The 24,993-nt window shown below is 38.4% G+C and overlaps 1 protein-coding gene and 1 pseudogene across 2 annotated transcripts; both read right to left on the reverse strand.

Annotated features, from left to right (window-relative positions):
* Window positions 1-13,212: 13,212 nt before the first annotated feature.
* LOC115686686 (cysteine-rich receptor-like protein kinase 10) lies at window positions 13,213-14,781 on the reverse strand (annotated as a pseudogene).
* A 1,887-nt stretch (window positions 14,782-16,668) lies between these two features.
* On the reverse strand, window positions 16,669-18,926 carry LOC130139325 (uncharacterized). Of its 2 annotated transcripts, none has more exons than XM_056316104.1 (5): window positions 18,805-18,926; window positions 18,491-18,575; window positions 17,226-17,872; window positions 16,855-17,139; window positions 16,669-16,790 (listed from the first exon to the last, which is right to left on the reverse strand). In XM_056316104.1, the coding sequence occupies exons 3-5, from the start codon at window positions 17,292-17,294 to the stop codon at window positions 16,704-16,706; spliced, it is 441 nt and encodes a 146-aa protein (XP_056172079.1). In that variant the 5' UTR covers window positions 17,295-17,872; window positions 18,491-18,575; window positions 18,805-18,926; the 3' UTR covers window positions 16,669-16,703. The 2 variants fall into 2 exon arrangements, with proteins under 2 accessions (XP_056172079.1, XP_056172078.1); XM_056316103.1 differs by having other exon boundaries at window positions 18,491-18,624; window positions 18,805-18,916.
* Between the last annotated feature and the right edge of the window lie 6,067 nt (window positions 18,927-24,993).

Here is a 24,993-nt window from a genome sequence, read left to right on the forward strand (position 1 = left end):
ACATGTAGCCAAATGTCTGACGTGTCGACAGGTGAAGGCACAACATTGTAAGCCCGGGGGATTATTGCGACCTTTGGAAATTCCAGAATGGAAGTGGGAGCACATAACTATGGATTTTGTGTCAGGATTACCTAGAAGCCAAAGAGGCCATGACACTATTTTGGGTGATTGTCGACAGATTGATCAAGTCGGCACACTTTTTGGCTGTGCGAAAGGACTTCGCATTAGATCGATATGCTGAGTTGTACGTACAGCAGATAGTTCGATTGCATGGGGTACCCGTGTCGATAACATCATATCGTGATCCTAGATTTACCGACGATTTTGGAAAAGTCTGCAGACTGCGTTAGGATCCAAGTTGCAGTTCAGTACAACTTACCATCCTTAGACAGATGGCCGGTCTGAGAGGACGATTCAGACTCTAGAGGATATGCTCAGGGCGTGTGTGCTAGATTTCCAGGGTAAGTGGGAAGAACAACTACTCTTAGTAGAGTTTGCTTATAATAATAGTTTCCAGCAGAGCATTGGAATGGCGCCTTTTGAAGCACTATATGGTAGAGCTTGTAGAACGCCCGTGTGTTGGGACGAAGTGGGAGAAAAGACTATAACCGGGCCAGAGTTAGTGGAGCAGTCGATTGAGGCGGTTAAGATTATACGCGAAAGACTGAAGACAGTGCAGAGCCGTCAAAAGAGTTATGCAGACAGAAGACGAAGACCTTTGGAGTTTCAAGTAGGGGATCACGTGTTTCTTAAGGTATCGCCCATGAGAGGACTATCCAGGTTCGGTAAGAAGGGTAAGTTGAGTCCAAGGTACGTGGGACCTTTCGAAGTTTTAGAAAGGATCGGGGATTTGGCATATCGTCTTGCACTTCCGCCAAATCTATCGCAGGTGCATAATGTGTTCCACGTATCGATGTTAAGGAAATATGAACCGGATCTGACGCATGTGTTGAAATATGAGGAGATCGAAGTTGATGACAAAGTGTCTTATGTCGAGAGACCGGTAAGAATCGAAGATCGTAAGGAGAGAGTTTTGAGGATCAAGACAATCCCGATGGTCAAAGTTATTTGGGAGCACCATGGAACTGAAGGCGCAACTTGGGAAAGTGAAGAGATGATGCAACGTCAATGCCCCCAGTTGTTTGAGCAGTAGTAAGATTTGTAAATATTGGGTAGTGGTGAGATTTGTAAATTTCGAGAACGAAATTTTTGTAAGGGGGGAAGATTGTGACATTCCGAAATTTCGCTCATTTGGGATTTATGAAATAAATTATTTTATTAATGTATTTGTAGCTAGTTCTCACCCGGAACTGATCATTCCTGGGATACTAACCAGTAGGGAAAGGCTAATTAGGGATTTAAAATTCGTACGACTAAAGATAATTCAATCGTGAATGGACTTTCGACCATAAAATCGTCGAGGTGATATTTTGAGCCACTGTTGGCCGATCCAAGGATAGTTAGGGGTCAGCTCGCCACTATCATAGTAGTGGATCGCGGGTGATTCCATTGGACCGCGAAAAGACTTGACGAATGATCCTGAACCTATACCAAACGATCGTGCCCCTCGGATTTAGCGATTGATCCTCGCGATTTTAATGACAACCGAAGTCATTACGGTCTAAATAAATTGTACGTGACTCGATTTAGTATCAGTCACGGGTCGTATAGACGAATTTCCCAAAAGCCACCCGTTAGTCTGAGAAACGCTCGAGTTACGTTATGAATATATAATTGGAATATTGAGTAGAGACCAAACCGAGCGTTAGAAAATTCGAAAAATCACGGCAGGGCCTTTGGACGACGTTGTAATTGGAACGTGCAACTCTGGATTTCTTCGGATTTTTCAGAAAAGTTCGATTTCGGCGAGAAACAGAGAAAGTGACATTTTACCCTTGGGATTTATTAAAGGGTTAGTTATAAAGGGCAAGGGCATTTTGGTAATTTTACCCTAAAAGTTGGAAAAGACAATTTTGCCCTTGGACTTTTTGAGAAATTACAAGATTGTCCTTGGATATTTTTCGTAAGATTCGATCTAGGCCGTCGGTTTCAAGATAAGATCGAATCTGGACTGTCGGATGAAAAGATTAGAGAGGAGCATTTTGGTAATTAGCCAAAATTGGGTCAATTTCACTATTTAAGTCTAGAAGACCCTCTCTCTCTCTCTCTCTTCTCTCTCTCCCTCACGGCAATTTCCCCCCCCCCCCACCGTGAGCTTCCCTTCGGCCGCCTCCCCCTCCCGCCGTCGCCGCCGCACGATCGCCGCCGTCCGTACGCCCGCCAGCCCGCCGTCGTGCTGCGCCGTCCTCGCCGCCACGCCACCGCCAGCCCCACGCCGTCTGTCTCTCTCTCTCCTCTCCTCCCCATGTGGTCGTGGGTCTCGGCCAAGGGAGCCGCGCCGCCGCACGCCGCCGATCACCGCGAGCCGTGTCGCCGTTCGCCGCCGTTCCCGATTAAGTGCCGCCTACTTTCCGTTCTAGCCGTGTGAGTCTAGAACCCGGTAAGTCGCGCCCTAAACCCGACTTAGGATATTGGGTATCGACGGGTAATTTGGTTGGAATCGGGTTTAGTTGGGGTGCGGATTCGTATGGATTATGAGTAAAATAGATTGGCGGGCCTAGGATTGAATTCGGGAAATTTTTAATGGAGAATTCGAGAACAACAGTGGGCTGTGAGTGGCTGAACAGTGGGCTGTGATGGGCCGATCGGGACGCAAATTGGATTTTTAGAACCGGCAATTAATTGTGAGAAAGTGTCGTGAAGGGCCGGAATTGATTTGACGCCATTTGGTCGGAGAAAAATGGCAAATTGTGCTTTTATGTGTGTTGAACTGTGATTTCATTGTGGTGATAAATTTGAGTGCATGGTTGTGTAATTGAATGGTTGACATACGCCTGTCAGGTGCACGCTTGGGCCAGATTAATTTAATTGTTAAAATTGGCAATGTCAAATGCTGAGTGAGCATGTATTATGTGTGAATTGATGCGTGCACGGGCCACGTGTGATTGACCAGTTGAGTGTGGTAAATGCTTGTTAAGCATGTGCATAAATGAAAAGTGGATGTGATATGACACGAGTTCGTGGAAATTGTGCCGTCCTGAGGCGTGTACGTTTACGGGGGACGATGTCCGGTATTACCGGAAGACTGCCAGCCTGAGGCGTGTACTTCAACGGGGTTTGCGTAGTAGGTGGTAGGTGTTGAGCCTGAGGCGTGTACGTTTACGCGGGCAAGAAACATGGCCTGAGGCGTGTACGTTTACGTGGGCCCGGAAGTGTTGTGAAAAGTTAGTTGCAGTGTACCTGAGGCGTGTACTTCAACGCGGGTCACTGGCGAGGAATGTGTAAAGGATATGATGTGAACAGAATGAGTGCAGGACATGAGATTGGTACATGCGTGTGATCGTATATAATGTGACTGCTGTGTGATGAATTAGTGCGTGTGATTGTGTTTGTGAAATTGTCTGGAGGTACGTGGTAGCCTAGGTGGGGTTTAGGGGTGAACTTGCTGAGATGTGATCTCATGGTTGTCTCAACCAATATTTTCAGAACCCCGACCTAAGCCATAAACCCACCGCCACCGCCACCAGAACGTTTTGGGGTACCAGTGCACACCGAAAATGAAGTTACAGAGTTTCCGATGGGTGATGGAATGACCTGGATTAAGCATACCACGACCGTTTTCGTAGAAGTAGGATTACCTCTTTGGGAGACCCACGTTTATACTGCCTGGTTCTTCCGGGATGCGGACGGGGCTGAGTTCGGGCCCATTAGAGGTTTTGATGTTCCGTTTGATCTAGTTGGGGATTGGGACCCGACTGCCGTACTCCCGATTGATGGAGAGTTGACCAGTACGGAGGTTAGCGTAGCGCAATCTGGGATGCATCCAGCACCCGCCGCTCAGGGATCTTCGGAGGCTGAGCATGAACCTGAGCCTGAAGCATCGCAAGCTGAGGATGACCCGATGGACATAGACTTAGAACCAATCCTCGAAAAGGAACCAGAGGAAGAGGAACCAGATGAGGAGGAACCAAAAGAGGTGGAGCCCGAGGTAGAGCCAGATGACGAGTCTGAGGAGTTGGAAGAGCCTGTAGGAGACCCGGAGTATATACTCCCGTTTGAGGAATACATGGATCCCAATTACGTGCCTGAGATTAATTTCTTTGATTTTCTAGCTGAGGAGTACCAGAACGCTATTCCAGCTGAGTCAGGTGACATTGATCATCCGATTGAGATCGAGGCGGAGCCGGAGTCTTCGGAGGAGCAAACGGATCGGGGGAGTTCAGACTCCGGTGATGATGAGTCAGATTTTGAATGGACGCCGAGTAAAGGGCGTAGAGACTAGTGTTGGGGGTTCAGAATCGTAGATTTTAGGAAAGTACCATTTTTGAGGTCTGGATGCTAGGTTACCGATCTTTTTGTATATCGGTAGTTTGTAATACGGTGTGCAAGGGTTTATGGTGGCTGTAAATTACGGTGGTTGTAAGTGCTGTGAATGTTGTATAAGATTGTTAATGAAAATGTCAATGTTTATTCTCCCTGACGTTTCCCCAGTTTATATTGTCCGGGTTAATTGTGGTTTCCGTCGTGCGTTATATCCCTGACGATTGTATTTGAGGTCGGCGATAATTCCTGGGATGTCTCGCATAAATCGACCAGTGGCGGATGTCGCGAGCTCGATAGGGTTCGGGGCGTGACACTGATAGTCTACTGGCTGGATTTCACTAATAGATCAATAAGAGGCTATAAAATATGAGTGTTCACTTCTCAAGTGTGTGTGATTGATCTTAGGATCTCACACTATCGCTCTTTACAATTCCTCTCAAAGATAACAATTTTAGCTCACAAAAGACAAGCATGAAGTTCTCTTGCCTTCGATGTCGTCTATATTCTTCTCAATACATCGATCTCCTTTTATACTCCTCCATTTCCAAACTTCCGGTAGCACAATATTCAGAGGATCATTTTCCAATTTACCCGTTAGACAGTACTATATCAAAAAGATTACGTAGCCATTGAGGGACTTAAATCTAAATCTCTGTTTATTCTGGTCGCCCATACAACCAAAATCACCAGCTTCCATAAGTAGAGATCTTTAATTATGGAATGTTTCTTGTCTCGTGATTGATGCCAATTAATCAAGATGTCTTGCATATTAAACCGTTGCGAAACAATCTTTAAGGATAAGAGTCAATCAAATTTTCTTAAGAAGGAAATCCAAATCCAATTACTAACTATTGTGGGTCTTGAATTTGTGTCTGAATAGGATCATAAGTAGCATCGAGAATATAAAGTCTTTCTTCAATGTAAAGTCTTAGCAGCTTTCTCGGATTAAAGAAACTCGGTTTGTAGTCTTTAAGTCTGAATACATTTGGAGATATCCATGCATAATTATTTCGATATTCATTTGTTACTTGATGATGTTCAAACATTATCTTCAATAACATCCTCAAAGTAATAGTCCATATAATATCTAGATAAACGTAGATTTGAGTCTGAACCAAGTCTCATAGAAAATCATTTGCTGTATCACCAAAAACTTCAAGACATTTATCAAACTTAAAACCAACACATAAATAGTTTTGTCAACTTCAAAACTCATTAGGAGGTTTTCTCAACAATTTCTCCCTTTTTTATGGTGATAAATTTAAAATGTGATCAAAATAGATAAATATGATAATATTAAAGCTATGATAAGGAAGATAACTACTACAGATTTTTGGATATGATGTCCATGCATTTGCAGTATAGGTACAACCTACAGTATAATACTGTATTTCTTCAATATATTCCCTGTATAATATTTCTCTCCCTTTTTGTCAGCAAAAAAATTATATATCCATAATAAACCATATTATATGACAAACATAACCAAATAAATTATCCAAAGATAGTCAAAGTTTGAATAATTAAAAAAAATTCAAAAACTTAATAACACATTAGAACTTAAAAGAAAATCATTTGGAGGATGAAGGCTAGTTTGGATCAGGGGTCTGAACAGTGCTGTCAACGGATGAGACTATGTTAAATGTTATGCGCACAAGCTGAAAATATTCCAGTTTCTTCAGGTTGTCCTCCAATTTGGTCATGCATCGATCAAAAGCCTTGTCAATTGCTGTCAAATGTTGTTCTGCTTGATGGTTGACATGCTGCATCTGATTTTCCGCCATTGCTTTTAAAAACTCTATGTCTTTCTCCATTGCAGTCTGTTTTCCCTTAATATCATTGAGCAGCTGAAATATGATGGCAAGGGTTTGATCATTGGAGTGTCACCGATAGGGGCTTGAGTCTTTTGAACCTGTAGAGTCTGAATGTCAACAGGTCTGAAACTCTCTATTTTGTTTGAAGCTCCCTCGCAATCTAAGCACCCTTAGGAAAATTTTCCATCGTCTTTTTAAAAACATCATCTTTAGCAAATGAAGATTTGCTTTCCTGGGTAGCAGCCTGAGAGTTTGTTGAAGCAATTCCCATTTCCATGGGTGTTGCCTCTTCCCTTTTATCCAAAAGTCCTGCTCATAGTTCATCAAGCATTCATTCTCAAACCTTCTTCATTCTTCTTCTTGGTCAAGTTATTCTTCAGAATCAACTTCCATATTCTCATCTCCTTCCTTCTCCTTAGCCTCTTCATCCTTCTCAACCTCTGTATCAAAAAACTTTTATGGGTCACTTTCTTCTTCTTCTTCTTCTTCTTCTTCTTCTTCTTCAGGTTTTTTTTTCTAAAGTTTTTTCCTCTTCCAACCTTTAGATAAGTGCCCTGACAGTTGATTGCCTTTTGGAAGATTGAGCTTCAGAGATAGGTGATTTACCTTTTCTCTTCTTGGATGACTTGTCCAAACCATCCATGATTTCAGTCTGAGTAAGTTGAACTTTCACAAGCTGTCCTTTGTTGTTTGTCCAACCTTCCTCAGTATATCCAAACCTCATTTTTGTAATCATTCTTTCACCAACAATTATGACAAGAAGAGATTTGGTACTGATCTTTGAAGGAATGTTGATTTTTAAATGTTCAAAGATTTTAGTAACCAAGGAGCCATAAGGTAGTCGACCTTTGCTCTTAAGAATAGTCCTATACATGTGGAGAATGATAGCGTGTTGAAGAAAGAAGAGAACATCATTCATAATAGCCCAAATGAGCTTAGCTTTGTACCTAGAAACATCAGTCTTTGAAGAAGCCTAGGGCCTGAGATAGTTTATGATAATTTTGTGTGTATATATGTTTTTCAAAGGCAAACTAGAATAAGAAATGCGAGACTTTGAAGCACGAGAAAAATCAGGATTCCCAGTCAGTACTGCGAATATTGATGGGAGTGACAATCAAGTTTTCAACACCAATAATTTCAGCAAGTATGGAGACATTTAGATCATAATCATTGTCAATTACATTGAATTTCAATAAGTTTGGAGATAAGAAAAACAAATTTGAGTAGAAATATGTAGTAAGATCAGGATAAGTGGGAGAAGAAGTTGAACAAAAGTTTTTCATTTTAAGTCCAGCAAAGTGATGCTGAACAGGAACGTCGGTATTATTAAGGAATAAGAAATCGACAGTTCTGTCTGCTCTTTGTCCTGTTTGCTTCTGAAAAGATTTCCCTTTGGTTTTCCATCAATACCAAACCCAATCTTTCTTGTGAAACTGTTAGAACAATTTCTCATAATCATCTTCTCTCTTTCCATCCCATTCAGAAACATCTCTAGAAACAGGGATTTTGCCTTTCGAGCAGACTTAGAAACAATTGATTCACCCATCTTCTCCTTGTGTTTTGCTAGAAGCACTAAACTTACTTTTCTCAGCAACAGTTTCTAGAGCTGAAACTTGAAGAGCCTCAGTTGTAAAAGCCAAGAGAAAATCTTCCTCACATCTAAACCCATTTTCCTTAAAAAATTGATTCATAAGGGTTTCGGAAGCATTACCCCTTTTAAGAAGTCCATAGGTTTTCCACACAAACTTTTGAATCATTAAATTTGAGACTTCTTGAAGGCACATATTTAGGTTTACCAGATGATTGAGGATTACCAGATGCCTGAGTTGATTGCTTCTCAAATTCTCCTTTAGATGAGCCGCTAATCTCAAAGTGATTGATTTCTTCTGTATTACGCGGTCCCATGCTTGCAATTCGAGAAGAACAACGAGCATTCAAAGAGTTTGAAGCAATTTTGGGTGCCATTTGGTTTTAGAACGATTGAAGATGAAAAACTTTTGATCTTGAATCGAAGGAGAGAACGGTTTGTATTTTTTGTTGAAGAAATGTCAAGAGTCGCGAAAAAAATAAAGGAGAAAACCAGAAAATGGCAGTTTTGGATTTTTGAAAATCAACTCCTAAAATTAAGGAATAACTGTAAGTAGACGGTTTCTAGAAAATAATTTTAAGTGAAATTATTCAATCAAATCAATCAATGTGAAAGTTATTGGGCATACATGTTCGTAAAATTCTAAATGCAAATGAATGTGTCGAACATGTAGTATAATAATGAGAAAAATATCGTCTCACAGAGATTGATGATTAATAAACCATTTAAATATTAAAAATTAAATAATTCTAAAATTTATTTAACAGGTCAAAATAAAATTGAGATAAATGAAAATTGACAATCTTAGAAACAAAATTTCAGAACTAAATGCAGTTAATCAATCAAATAAATATGGTAGAGCATCCGATTTCACCGTAACCACTAGATATGAATTTCAGATCATTATGCATACAAGAACACTATCAAACATGTGTTACCGAAATTTTTTAGTCTATTTACTATCCTATACAAACCTACTCAGTTTATCAATTCACTATATCTCTATGTGAATTTAAATTAACATAAGTGCATTAAAATCTTTGAATATCCCCGATTTATAATGAATCTTTTGGACCACCTTATCACCGAAAGCCACAAAAATAACATAGTATACCTCTATCCACATTTAATTTATGATTATATATTATAAGGAGCAATTGTATATTATCACTTTTCAGTCTTAAATATGCACATCAGATCATTCAAATTGTGGACAGTCACTTGAAGGCATTAAGTGCAATAATATCTAACTCACATAAATAAAATCACTTGCAGAACATTAAAAGCATGAAATTCATATCATCATGATCAGGCTACATCGTAGCCTTAACAAAAAGAAACTAGAACATAATAGAAGAAGAAACAAAAATATAAATTAAACTATATATCTTGAATCAAAGAACAAGAATTACGTCACCACTTTTTGTTTTCTCTTCAAAATACTTGAAAAACTATAAGACAAATGAAAAAAAGAATGATAAAAAAAAATGGCCGACCCCCTATGCTCTCAATGTTATCATAGTTATAGGATAACATCCAAGACTCCTAACACAAGGCAATTGCTTATTTTTTGCATAAAATTAGGAAAAAAATCACAGAATTCTCATTTCCTTTCCTTCTTTTTGCCATATTTTCCTTATTTTCTTCATGTCTCATTATGCTTTATAAATAAGGAAAATTTGAGTAAATAGAAGGAAATCCAAATGTTTTCTCGCAAATATTGGATTATTTGTTGCCTAAAAGAGGTAAAATAACTCTATTTTAATAGAGTTATCAAACCCTCAAACTTAACATTTTGCTAGTCCTCGAGCAAAAGCAAGATAAATACATACTTAAGTTAACAACGCCCTCCATGACATCCTTCCATAATTGCTCGAAATCAAAAGACAAAGAAAAACACAAATTTCATCCAAACAATGAAATTGATCAATAAGTTAAGATCAATTCTAACTATGTGATCCAAATGTGTGTGTCTTCATCTTTTCGAATTATATGCAATCTAGATAAGTTCACACTGGTATGCAACCTCTCAAAAACTCTCTATAATTATGATCAAATCTCATATATTTGCTTTTCATTTCTCTCTCCACTAATGTAAGCTAATCATCCAACTAAAAATCAATAGGACTTTCCTTAGTTTGCAATGTAAGGCTGGGCTAATGCTAACTTTAAGCTCAAATCACCCATGAACACCTTGATTTCTAGGATCTAATTAGAGCCCATGGCACTATCCCCAATTTCACTCATTCAAGATAATCTTTCTGCCACCACTTATCATCATTCATTCTTTCTTCTTCTTCCTTTTTTTTTCATTGCTTTATGTTGGAGTTCCTCCCTAAGTCTCTTCTAATATAACATAAACATTTTCAACCCATTGAGTATCCAAAAGGCTCACTCAATTGAAAGCTGGATAAGGAACCCTAAAAGCAATTTCTTTTTTTTTCTTTTTTTTTAAATGATACACCCCAAACAACCGTAGCAATCAAATTATTTCCATGCTCTGTCCTTCCTCCCAAATTGCTATTATACTCAAATAAAATTTTATCCTTAAAAATCAACATATTCATGAACCTTGGGACAAGGATATAATTTGGTGAAAGGTAAGATAAAAATATGTGGGTGTCAATGAAATATTAGATAAGAATTAAGGCTCAACGGGGTGACTAGGGATAAATAAACAGGGTTAGCTTGAAAGGCTCAATAGATCAAAAAATGGCCTAAATCATTTACTCAGTTAGATGCAGTCCAGGATTTCGCCTCAAGAGAAAATCAAACAAATTCTAAGATTTGTGTGAGATATAAGAAAAACACATACTTCACATTAATGTTCTCTAGATGTACACACAACTCAAAAATTAACGACTTTTAGTGCTTAGTAAGTGGATCAACATAATCAGAATCAAAATTAACTCACACATATGTTGCAAGTTTGAACAAAATTTAAAGTTTCCTAAGAATCGCAAAAATTCACAAAAAGGAATGCAATCATGACAATTTTTTTTTTCATATTTAGCAAAAATTTTGTCTCCCCTCCATACTTGAATGAAGCATTGTCCTCAATGCGGAAAAAAAAGAAAAACAAAAATAAGAGAATTCCCCTTGTTGTAGGATGTGTCCATAGATGGCCTTGATGACTGAACTCTAAAAAAGTAATCCCTCAATATGAAAATTAACCTGGATAACACAAAGAAAAATTAATCCTATTTTTTTTAAACGAACTTAAAAATTAATGAAGAAACATATTGAAAAATGCTTGGGTTGCCTCTCAAGAAGCTCATGCTTTATAGTTTTCAGCTAAACTATCTCATATGTTGCTATTTTGGAGGACGAAGTTCAATGGTGGTCTTCTGCTTGTTGTGACCACCTTTGAAGTAGAGCTTGAGACATTGACCATTTACCTTAAATGTGCATTTGGTGTCATGTGCAACTTCAACCGTTCCGTATGGGAATACATGTGTGACTGTGAAAGGACCAAACCATCGAGACCGTACCTTTCCTAGAAAAAGTTTAAGAAAAGAGTTATAAAGTAAAACTTTTTGGCTAATTCTGGACTTCCAATACACTTACCCTTTTATAGGATTTTTGCAAAATATCCCAAACTCCATGCTCAGTCTCAACACTTGATATTTTTCAAATATCGTTTCCTTTACGGCTTGAAAGATCACATACAATGCTTTCTGATCTTTCTAAGGTACTCCACCAAAGAACTTTCTCCTCCTTTCTTAAGGCCTCAAATGCTTCAACATCGGCCACTTCGGTGTAGCTATTTTCCACCAGATTCCACAAATTTTGCAACTTGAAGAGAATCTTCATCTGGACAAACCAGTTTTTGAAATTTCTTCTATTCAACTTTAGAAGTTGCAATTAAATGGAACTGGTGGATGTCATTTCTAGCTCTAATACCAAATGTTGGATACAAAAAGAACAATGACAATTTTTGGACATTTGAACAGGGCACAAATAAAGACCGGAGGGAGAACTTATTGAAATGCAAATGCTTTTCGTTTCAGTGTAACTACAAATCTGAAGTTCACAACCTTTTATAGTGGTTGGAGATGTACATAACTTGACAAACATTAAATGAAAAAAAAACCATAAATGCACACAAACAAAGTCAGATAAAAGTCACAATAAATGCATTAGCGTGGAGAACTCTTCAATGGTCTTTGTTAGCTTTCTTTGTCTTCATGCTGCAAAAGCTTTTCATCATTAAATATTTTGTAAGTTTTTTGTCTTTAATCTTCTTCAAGCGTCTACCATAAATCATGCTTCACCGATTCATTTTCATTTTTCTTTTGACACCCACCAAAAATCAAGGCATTCTTTGAAGAATACTAACAACCAAATCTGAGCTCAACAGCCAACGTGCTCAATCTTCAACCATCAATTTTGTACTATTCTAACAAGGGATGTGTGAGTCACGATGGAGGTGAAGAGAGAGAGAGAGAGAGAGAGAGAGAGAGAGAGAGAGAGAGAGAGAGAGAGAGGCATGGGCTTTTAAGATTTTGTGTTGTTGCTGTATTGATCGATCGAAAAACTTTGGAGGATAATTGTCACTTGTTAAAACTTTGGGACTTAGAATGTGTCATAAATACGAAAGCCAAACACTTGCACTTCGGACGTTCAAATGATCTATGCTCACGCTCTATTATTGGTTAGGCCATCAAAACTCAGGTGGGGAAAGAGAAAAAGATGAACGGGAACCATTGATAAGGTGAATTGCGTGAGTTGCATTCTCTTGTTGAATGAAGACTTGACTAACAAAAGTCAAGAAATATGTAACTCATGTATCTCAATGACAAGTGATGACGTTAAGTAGATTTTACGTGAGACTCATATAATCCAATTGTATTAATCGAAATAGGTTCCCGTGAACTGAGTTCGTGGAATCATACATTATTTTGTACGCCAACCCTCCATAGGATGTTAAAACATTAATGCATGTTCATCTAATTTAGACTTGTCCGATCATCGGCCTAATATCTTGCACTCTCCCTCCCTCCCTCCCCATCATTCCGTTTTGCTACTCAACGCTAGAATCATTTGAGCCCTTGCCATCCATAGAGAACCTCGTTGACTAGCTCCGCCCCTTGTAGGCCATGGCTAAGTTCTCGGATTGAGAGAGACATACAAATGATGGCAGCGAAAGAGCTAATCAGTCATGGAGTTTGGCTGAAGTGGCTCCGGCATCGGTGGACTTGTGGCTGTGTATAGATCGGGAAGAGAGAGAGAGATGTTTATTCTTGTGTACACATGAGGAAATATATGGACGAAAGGATCCGCGCAAAGTTGCGAGTCGTTCCATCATAAGCAACCACCAACCATTATAATCGAGTAACTAGGCAGGTCATAGAAAGGAATGTATGTGGAGGTGAGGTTTATGGCTTCGATTTCTAATAAACGTGACAGAAAATAAAGCGGTGTGAATTACGTACAAACCAATATATCTCCTCATATATCATGAAAAGAATCGTAAAAAAAGATAGTTAATAAAACTCTAGTCGTTTCAATTAATTATTTCTTCAGATAAGGAAGAACTTATATTCCATGATCCAATAAGACCACACACACATATATATCTTAATGTAAACAGCCTACCGTGCCTAGTGGGTCAAAGCATGATTCGCCTCAAAGAAAGTACACTTTGTACCATTAGATGTACGGGACAGAGGTGTTTGCTCATTGTTTACTAATGATCTCAGTGGAGTGCCAAGGCTCTTATGATCGAGGTCTCTGTGAGACTATCATGAAGAAAGATTTCCACTCACATTACCATTTAGCGGGGGTAAATTTCGGTGACCGACATTTCATTGGTTGACAATGGCATAGACCTGTTGGTGGATTGGTCTGATTCAAGCTCTTTCATCTGTCTCTCTGTCCTGCTCTGGAGGAAGAAGGCCGGTTGTTGGGGCAATGCAAGAGTAACAGAGTAGCTGTTCAGCATAAGAACTATGTTTGCCATTGTGGGTCTATCCATTGGATCTTCCTAAACACATAGTAAACCAATGTGGAGGCAGAACTTCATTCCTTGAATACGAGTCTCTAATAGCTGGATCTAACACTTCCAATGGCATATTGTCTCTCCAATTTTTCCAGGCCTACAAAACAATTCATTTGAAGAAAATATTTCAGTATGTCGAGTCTGCTTTGTTTAATATATTCTTATTAGTTATAGTCAATTTGTGCAACTTACATAGCTAGCGAGAACTTTGCCCTCATCTGCTTGGTAGAAGAAACTATTCTTTTTACCACCAATGAGCTCAAGAAGTAGGACACCGAAACTATAGACATCGGACTTCATGGAGAACTGCCCATGCATTCCATACTCGGGTGCGATGTAACCACTGCAAATCGTAATACATCAGCAATATATGTATATATAAGCATAAAAAGTAGAGAACAAAGCATAACAATACTTACAAAGTCCCCACAATTTTATTAGTGTTTGCCTGTGTTTGATCGACTCCGAAAATACTTGCCATGCTGAAATCTGCAATCTTTGGGTTCATTTCACCGTCCAACAAGATATTGCTCGCTTTTAACTCGCGATGAATGATCCGAAATTGAGATTCCCCATGTCAATAGATCATTCCTCAAGCAATTCCATGCACTATTTTGTAACGTCTCGACCATTCCAATTGTCGAATATTTTCAGGATCTGAATGTATGCACAATTCGAATGCGGGTATCTTCGCTTAGTATATCCTCTTGAATAGATTTTATGCAAACCAACTTTCTACATAATTATGGGGCTAATCACATACTCTCTCAACAGGGAAAGCAACAGCTTTGGAATATATTGAAACACAACATACCAAATAAAATGTAGTCAAGACTTTTGTTCGGCACAAACTCATAGACGAGCAGTTTTTCTTCACCCTTCAAGCAGAACCCAAGCAGCCGCACAAGGTTTCGATGTTGAAGCTTCGCCACCAGTATGACTTCGTTCTTAAATTCTTCAGCACCTTGTCCCAAGCCTTGAGATAGTCTCTTCATGGCTATTTGTAGCCCATTTGGAAGCCTACCCTGGAAGGTTAGCATTTTGATGTCTAATACACATGAATAGCTCTTGACGACAACTATTCAAAATTACCAAATCTTTTCACACTAAAGATCTTTCAAGTATATTTAAGCCATTCCCAATCTAGTTTCTGACTAACCATACTGGGAAAACTCACTACAAAAAAAGTTGGTTTTAGCGACGAATTTTGCCACGAAAAATTTGGCAAAATTCGTCGCTAAACGAATTTGCGACAAAATTAGTGACGGAAAAATATTTGTCGCTAATAGGCCGTCGCAAAATTTTGCGACAGAAAATTTCAATTTTCGTCGCTAATTATTCGTGGCAAATTTGCGACGAAAAAAAATTCATCGTAAAATTCATTACTAATTATTCGTGGCAAAATTCGTGGCTAATTTGCCACGAACTATATTCGTGGCTAATTTGCCACGAACATTATTCGTGGCAAAATTCATCGCTAATTATTCGTGGCAAAATTCGTTGCTAAATATTCATGGTAAAATTCGTCGCTAATTTGCCACGAACTGTATTCGTGGCAAAAGTCGTCGCTATTTTTTTCAAATTTTTTTTTTTGTTGGTCGCTAAATTGCGACGAAATATTTTCGTGGCAAAATTTATCGCTAATTTGCGACGAACACATTTTGTGGCAAAATTCGTGGCTAATTTGCGACAAATTTTTTTTTTTCAGTTTTTTGCGACGAACTTATTCGTGGCAAAATTCGTGGGTAATTTGCCACGACCATATTTCGTGGCTAATTTGCCACCAAAATTTTTTTTTAAGTTTTTTGCGACGAACTTATTCATGGCAAAATTCGTGGCTAATTTGCAACCATATATTTTTTTTTGTCAGTTTTTTGCAACGAACTTATTCGTGGCAAAATTCGTAGCTAATTTGCCACCAAATTTTTTTTTTGGTCAGTATTTTGCCATGAAAAATTTTGACTTTTGCCACGAATTTGGGGACGAATTTTAATGAATAATTTAGCGACGAAGTCTACGACGAATGTTGTTTAGGGACGATTTCGATTTGAAATCTAATTAACAACAATTATAGAGTATATATTTAACATTGATAGAATCACAGTCAAGACAAGAACAAACACAAAAAAGAAAGAAATGGAACAAAGCACTAAATTAGCCAGTTCGCTCTCTTGTGGCAAACTGTTGATCTTGCCAAGAAGTTCTTTCACGTAGTCACGTAGTCTATAGTGTTCTCCAAGAATCGAAGTCCTGTCCATCTGCAGCGGAAACATCACAATATCAAACTCCTAACCCCTCTTAATTTTTCACATCTATTCAACAGCAAAAGCATAAAGAATGATAGAATTACCTCTTGGAAATTTTAACTAGCAAGGATCATCATCATCAGCAGCATCATCATCAGCAATCTCATTATCATCATCATTGTGCCCATCACCTACTGGATTAGTGGGAGGTACAGGAGGAACGTCATCGTGATCGAGGTTGAGGTGTCGCATGATCAATTGCAAATGTTGTTTCACTCCTCTTATTTCTTCGTCCTTCTGTACAAGTAAATGTTTCAGTTGGTTCAATTCTTGGGTCATTTGCTCCTCGTGTTGTGTCCTCCTTAAAAAAGCCGCACTGGAGGATGAAGTTGCAGCAGCCGGCGTTGTGTATAACCTTGACAAGGATCCCATCCCAAATATTTGACCTCTTCTCATTCCACCCGATGCCTCCACCCATAATGCCATACTGTCAACCGATGGCTTGGACGCAGCAACACCATCACCATCACCATCACTATCACCACTAGCAGCAGCAGTGCTCATTACAAGTTTATCATATTTGTCCTACATTAACAATATAGATGAAAATAAAAAAAAACTTCACATATATAAATACAAAATATAACCTTACATACCTTAATAGCTTTTGCTCAATTGCCAGTCCATGTCTTATCTTTTTTCTCAAATGTGCGTTCAAATATAGCTATAAATGTCAGTTCCGTCCCCAATTCATCTGCCTACAAAATATAAACATAAATGAGTAATCATTGAATTAACTTACAACATGTTTAACAAACTTACCATTCTTTTTCTATGCTCCCCAATGTTGATAGAGCCCTCAGCATATGTGGCAGACCCTTCACTAGAACTAGAAGCTCGATTCTTCTTATTTATTTCACTGATTTGCTTATACTTTTCGGTGTCCCAAGTTCTCTTAATTTCCGCCCAATTATCAGCTGTAATAAAATCCGGCTTTTCTTGACTTCTCCTTGCTCTATTCATCACATTTCGCATGTGATCACCGGCTTTCTTCTTAAAAATTCTTCTAACTTCTTTCTCTTCCGCTTCATCCCACCTGAACTTCCGCTACAAGCAATCAATAGAAAAATAATTGTACACTAAGTATGCTAAATCGAACTTAGTTTGTGAGAAAATAGAAGGACAAAACTTACCTTGAACTCATTCCACCATAATTCCTTTACTTCTTTTGGAGCGGTGGTCCAACTACTATATTGCCCCATCCAACAGTTATTGATTATTTTATTAAGTTTCCTCACAGCATACGTAGCATCCGTGAATCTGCAAACGGGTTATAACGATATGGATAATGAAGCATACGGACAATTCGGTTGACATCCATAATAAAATAATATACATATACTTAAAAAAATGAAGTACTTACGAATCTCCCAATGGGGATATCATGAATCGGCTATCTTCTTCATCATTTGAGTGTTGCATTGAAGAAGAAGGTGGAACCGAAGGCAATGGAACTGAAGTAAATTCAGTTCGCATTTGAGGGTCGGAGGAAGGGCCATTGTGTCCATCATCAGCATGTACTGGTTGAGGGTTAGATGAAAGAGTAAGGGAAGAGGAAAGGGACGGGGACGAGGACGAGGAAGGGGAAGGGCCTGGTCTTCTTTGTGAAGCTATACCGCGACGCATGTGACCTCCACGTTTGTACTAAAAAGTTGGAAGGTTAGACAAAAATGTTAAAAAATATGAACATGTATTAGGGACACATAATGACGTACGTCATGAAGCTTACCATTTTGTTTTTGAGAGCAAGAGAGAAACTTGGCCCCTGATAAAAAGCAAGCTGTCCGGAAATGTCTACGAGCTTAATTTTTGGTCGTACAACTGCAATAACAGGCAGTATTCCGGAAAATGATCAATGATGTTGACAGCCAAAATAGGCAACAGAACAAATAGGAAGCTTATTATGCAGATACGATATCACTTACATGCTATTCCAGTTTTCTTTTTTTATATTTACAATTTTTTTCACTAAAATGAAGAAATCAATCTAAAATCGATAAGTAACAACTAAGCACACTTACAGCACACCAAAAGAAACATCAATAGAACAAAGCCCCCAGCCATATACACCATTCCACGTTTATAACCACATATGAAAAATGACTTGACAAGACTCCCCTACATGTATTCAATAGAATTGATTGAACCAATAGGTAGAGACTCCAGAATGAACTAGATTCCAAATGGGTGTTTACTAACTGAAATTGCACGTGTCTATAGTCCGATCAAAATTTTAAATGATGACTAGGTAACTAAGCTCTGGAGAATAGATTAATAGCACAGAAATTACGACCACTTGCTAAAATGGAACTGAAAGTAAACTTTGAGCAGAAAATAGCTATTGACATTCACGTAGAGTATAGTATGAAAAAGCTGAGAAAGGGATCAGAGAGATTACCTTTACGAACAATTCTGCATTCTCTACAAAATTCTGTAATCAGTTCCTCGGATGAACTATAGTCTCGTGCCCAAACAGGACTGGACTAATAGTAAATTTTGCATGAGATTCTAGCTCATTGTGATATTTCACAACTGAAAGCATGCCAAACAAAAACAAAAGCATAGTGGTAGGCGAAAGCATACTCTGTTGAGGTTCTCAGAAGCGCATATACCATATCCGTCTGCATGTATGGAATTTCGAAATAGAAAGAAAATTATGAGACAAATTGTTTTCATAGAAAACTCCATGAAATTGAGGGGGAAAGTTATTACCTAGAAGACATTTGGCAAATTCAGTCTCTGAGCAAGCTGTGTTGCAATGGTAGATTTACCAACACAGGCAGTCCCACACACTAAGATAACTAAAGGCACTCTTTGATGATGAAATCTGGAAAGAGGATTAATCCCAGGTTTAGAATGAACTCCATGACACCTCCTGACATTTCTCTTTGAGCAATTTACCCTTATTTTACAATTCCGTGGAGCAACATCTTCTTAAATAAGCTTGCTTTCACTATGACGAAATATTTAACCAGAAACAACTCACAGAAACAAGAAATAGGATATTTTAACCTTCAAAGTTCGTTATTGTCAATTATCAGAAGCTAAATACACATAAAACAAAATAAGAGAAAGAAAGTGAGAGGCACAAGGAAAATAACGCCAAAAAAAACTAAAACCGAATCGAAAACACTGTTAATCCAGAATGGTTTTTTATCAAAAACCCATGTAAACGACTCCGAAATGCCAAAAAATGACTTGCGTCATGGCCAAAGGCCGTGTTTTTGGATCAGCGGGGCGTTTCCACTTGACCGACCAAATTCCAGCTCATTCCGACCACATTTCACCTCATTCCAACCAAATTTCAAACGAATTTCAACCAAATTTCAACCAAATTTCAACCAAATTTCACCCCAAATTCGATCAAATTTCAGCTCATTCCAACTAAATTTCAACCTAAATCCGACCAAATTTCAGCTCGTTTCCACTCGGCCACGAACAGAATGAAATTCGTGGGCGAAACAGAACCATTTTGTTTCGGCCACAAACAGAATGAAATTCGTGGGCGAAACAGAACCATTCTGTTTCGGCCACGAACAGAATGAAATTCGTGGGCAAAACAGAATGGTTCTGTTTCGCCCACGAACAGAATGAAATTCGTGGGTGAAACAGACCCAATCTGTTTCGCCTACGAACAGAATAAAATTCGTGGGCGAAACAGAACCATTCTGTTTCGCCCACGAACCATTCTGTTTCGCCCACGAACAGAATGAAATTCGTGGGCGAAACAGACCCAATATGTTTCGCCCAACGTCCAACAGCAGACCCAACACAATGGTTCTGTTGTCCAACAGCAGACCCAACGTCAAACAACAGAAGCAGAAGAACGCCCAACAGAAGCAAACCCAGTAGAAGCAGAAGAACGCCCAACAGAAGCAAACCCAGTAGAAGCAGAAGAACGCCCAACAGAAGCAAACCCAACAGAAGCAAAAACATCTATCCCAACACAAACAACGTCCAACAACGTCCAACAGCAAACCCAAGCAAAGTCGTCCAACAGAAGCAAAAACATCTATCCCAACACAAACAACAGAAGCAGAAGCAGAAGCAATTCGTGGCTAAAAAATTTAGAGAACGTACCTCTAAAACGCCGAGAACGTACCACTAAAGCAATTCGGACGACGATCCTCGCGCTGGGTGTCCTCGCGCTTCCCAGCGTCCGCCGCCAAAGAACGCCGAAGGTCGCCGAGAATCGTTTCGATCAAGAGAGAGAGAGACAGAGACAGAGACATAGACACTTATGAGGGAGAATAGGAAGGGGCGAAACCCCTAAATGGGTCGATCGAGACAGAGAAGAAACCCTAAATTCTACCTGCAAATGAAGATGACGCCGTTTTGCTAATTTCCGCCGAAATTAGCCACGGATAAAAATTCGTGGCTAATATCGTGGCAAATTAGCCACGGATTCAAATTCGTGGCTAATTCCGTGGTAAATTAGCCACGAACTTTAATCCGTGGATACCTTACCAAAAAAAAAACTTTAATCCGTGGCTAATTTGCCATGATATTAGCCACGAATTTTAAATTATCGCGGCAAATTCGAATCGAAATATAAAACTGTCGTGGCAAACCATAATATTTTTTCCGTGGCTAAATCCGTGGCAAATTTGCCACGGATTTAGCCACGAATTTAATTTCTACTAGCCTATTTATCAAATTCGTGGCAAAATCCGTGGCAAATTTGCCACGGATTTAGCCACGAATTTCATAAAAAATGCCCACACACGCCTAAGTCATTTTTTTTTAAAATTCGTGGCAAAATCCGTGGCAAATTTACCACGGATTTAGCCACAAATTTCATAAAAAAAATGCCCGCAATTCATTTTTTTTTAAATTTGTGGCTAAATCCGTGGCAAATTTGCCACGAATTTTAAAAGAAAATGACTTAGGCGTGTGTGGGCATTTTTTATGAAATTCGTGGCTAAATCCATGGCAAATTTGCCACGGATTTAGTCACGAATTTCATAAAAAACGAATTAGGGGCATTTTTTAAAAAATTCGTGGCAAATTTGCCACGGATTTTGCCATAAATTTCATAAAAAACGAATTGGGGGCATTTTTTTAAAAATTCGCTGCAAAATCTGTGCCACGGATTTAGCCACGAATTTCATAAAAAATGAATTGCGGGCATTTTTTTGAAAATCCGTGGCAAATTTGCCACGGATTTAGCCACGAATTTCATAAAAAAGGAATTGTGGGCATTTTTTTAAAAATTCGTGGCAAAATCCGTGGCAAATTTGCCACGGATTTAGCCACGAATTTCATAAAAAAATGAATTGCGGGCATTTTTTTGAAAATTCGTGGTTAAATTCGTGGCAAATTTGCCACGGATTTTGCCACGAATTTTAAAAGAAAATGACTTAGGCGTGTGTGGACACTTTTTATGAAATTCGTGGCTAAATCCGTGGTAAATTTGCCACGGATTTAGCCACGAATTTCATAAAAAACAAATTATGGGCATTTTTTTATGAAATTCGTGGCTAAATCCGTGGCAAATTATGCCCACACACGCCTAAGTCGTTTTCTTTTAAAATTCGTGGCAAAATCAGTGGCAAATTTGCCACGGATTTCGCCACGAATTTCATAAAAAATGCCCGCAATTCATTTTTTATGAAATTCGTGGCTAAATCCATGGCAAATTTGCCACTGATTTTGCCACGAATTTTAAAAAAATGCCCCCAATTCGTTTTTTATGAAATTCGTGGCTAAATCCGTGGCAAATTTGCCACGGATTTTGCCACGATTTTTAAAAAAAAATGACTTAGGCGTGTGTGGGCATTTTTTTTGAAATTCGTGGCTAAATCCGTGGCAAATTTGCCACGGATTTTGCCACGAATTTCATTTCTACTAGCCCACACACGCCTAATTCATTTTTTTTACCGACAATAACGTTTCAGTAACAATAATAGCAATAATAATAATCAACAACAACAACAATAATAATAATAATAATAATAATAAGAACAACAACAACAACAATACTAATAATTACGACAACGACAATAATAATAAATATGACAACAACAATAAACTCTTGTCATAATAATAATAATAATAATAATAATTACGACATAATTAGTAAAAAGTCTCAAAAATCTAATAATAATAAACTCTTGTCATCTTCACCTTCGTCTTCATCTTGATCTTCATCTTCTTCTTGAGCATCATCATCATCATCATCATCATCATCATCATCATCATCCTCATCATCCTCTGTCTCAAAATCAGATTCTGCAACACCTTCTAAATTTGATTTGCGAATTTCAGTTAGATCTACATCATCATTGCTCCACATGGATCTCGTAGAGTTGAAATGTTATATTCCTCAGTTTGAACCGTGTTACAAACTTTCTCTTGTTGATATGCTGTATCCTTCCAGTGTTCCCCAATTTTTCTTCGTGCTTTGGTTTTACATACAGCCCACCAATCAGCTTTGTCACGTTTCAAGCTAGGATATGATGCATAATATACTTGAATTGCTTATTGTGCCAACACAAATGGTTCATATTTCATATACATTTTCTTGTGAATTATTTCAACCAAATTAAACTTCGTATGCACATTCATTCCTTTGACGGGGTCGAACCACATGCACTTAAATAACACAACCTGCATTAATGGTCCGGGGTACTCTATCTCCATGATTTCATCCAACAAGCCATAAAAATCATCTTTTGAACTGCCACCATTGGATGACCGAACACACACACCACTATTCATTGTGGCTTTTCCCATTCCATATTCTTGAGTGTGAAAGTTATACCCGTTTATGAAATATGCTGGCCAAGTTTATACTCTTGACTTTGGACCCCATGACAGATAATATAGCAATCCTTGCTCTTCAACTTGATCACAATTACTATGAACCTAAGGTCACACATGCAAAGTCAATAATATATATTTAAATGATGTATAAAATATTAATAACTTGGTTTTGGTCTATAGACAACTTACATATGTTTTGAACCATGCTGCAGATTGTTCATCGCACAAACGGTCAAACTCATTTGGTGGTAGTCCATACATTGAATTTTGAAAAATCCTCTTAACAATTTACATTTATATATTAGTAAATATTTGACATGCAATACATATATTTGCAAATATATACTTACTCGAAGTATGGCTCCACTTCTGGACAGTTCAGTAAAATATATGTATGGGCTGCCTGCCGTTCTTCGCCTGTTAAGCAACGAAACTTACATGCGCCGCTTGGTCGACCGAGATAATTGAAAATAGAGAATGATTTGCAATTGGGATCAATGGGACCCTCATCATTTCTTCCTGCTCTCCGCCTCTTGCACTGCACGTGCGGCTCAAAATAGTATGATGCAAATGTTGTCACTTCTTCCACAATATATGCATTACAAATTAAAGCTTCAACACATGCATTATTCTTCACTTTTTTCTTCAAATGATATAAGAACCTAGTTGCAATAGAAAGAATTTTATCAGAACATAATATATAATGAAGTTTTTTGAAATTTATTTTGAAAAAATTTTTACCTCTCAAATGGATACATCTATCGAAATTGGACGGGACCTACAACTTTGGCCTCATAAGGTAAGTGAACTAAGAGATGCTCCATTGAATCAAAAAACGATAGAGGAAATATCCTTTCTAAGTTGCAAAGAATAATTGGAATGTCTCTCTCCAGTTTCTTCATGTGTGATGCTTTTAACACTGTTGAGCAAATATCATAAAGGAAATTACTTAACTCTGTAATGGCGCCCCAAACAAAGTTTGGTAGAAGTTCCTTGAAAGCTATTGGAATTAGTCTTTTCATAAATATGTGACAATCATGACTCTTTAATCCTGTCAACTTGCATTCGTTCAAATCAACACATCTCCCGATGTTCGAAGCATATCCATCGGAAACCGCATGATTTCAACCATTGACAAACGACTCGTCTCTGCTCCTTATCCAATGTATAAACTGCTTTTGGTTTTGGTCCCCTGCTGCTTGCATCCACATCTAATGTTGGTCGATCACAAATATCTCTCATATCTTTTCTTGCATTCAAGTTATCTTTTGCTTTTCCTATAACATCCATCACGGTATTTATGACATTGTCGAAAACATTCTTTTCAATGTGCATGATGTCAAGATTATGATGAATAAGATGGGCCTTCCAATATGGTAGATCCCAAAATATACTGCGTTTAGTCCACTTATGTGTACTTCCGTACGCAATAGTTGTGCCATGAGGGTTTTCAACAACAGTTGGAAAGTCCTGCACTCGCTCCCAAATTTGATCACCAGTCAACCCAATGGTGGAGGTGTTCTTTCAATCATATTCTTGATGAACTCTTTTTTATTCCTTCTGAATGTATGTTTCGTCGGCAAAAATTTTCTATGACAGTCAAAATAGCTGGGCTTCTTACCATGTCTTAATCTAAATGACTTCGATCTCTCCAAACATATCGGACATCCTAAGATCCCAGCTGTACTCCATCCAGATAACATTTCATAAGCTGGAAAGTCATTTATCGTCCAAAGAAGAGCAGCCTTCATTACAAATGTTTGATCAGTAGAAACATCATACGTAACGACACATTCATCCCATAGCCGTTGTAACTCTTCAATCAATGATTGCATATAAACATCTATCAACCTTTTCGGATTTTGCGGGTCAGTCACGATCAATGTCAAAAACATATAAGGTGTCTTCATGCACATACCGGGTGGAAGATTATACGGAGTTAAGATAACTTGCCAACATGAATAACTTTTCCCTGATTTCCCAAATGGGGCAAATACATCAGCACAGAGACCTAACCTGATGTTTCGAGGCTCTATCGCAAACTCAGGATATGTTCTATCAAAATGTTTCCATACCTCTGCATTTAAAGGATGACACATTAGACGCTCTTCTGTTTCATGATTTGCATGCCAAGTC

The sequence above is a fragment of the Syzygium oleosum genome, unplaced genomic scaffold, assembly GCF_021117445.2.
Source record: "Syzygium oleosum isolate NSW1041296 unplaced genomic scaffold, Sole_v2.1 Sole_v2.11, whole genome shotgun sequence".
Taxonomy (NCBI): Eukaryota; Viridiplantae; Streptophyta; class Magnoliopsida; order Myrtales; family Myrtaceae; genus Syzygium; species Syzygium oleosum.

Coding starts and splice junctions, on each gene's coding strand:
- LOC130139325 (XM_056316104.1), bottom strand. CDS start 17,294: ATGGGGCAATATAGTAGTTGGACCACCGCTCCAAAAGAAGTAAAGGAA. Junction 17,140..17,225: donor TATGGTGGAATGAGTTCAAG/GTAAGTTTTGTC, acceptor GATTGCTTGTAG/CGGAAGTTCAGGTGGGATGA. Junction 16,791..16,854: donor GGGAGCATAGAAAAAGAATG/GTAAGTTTGTTA, acceptor TATATTTTGTAG/GCAGATGAATTGGGGACGGA.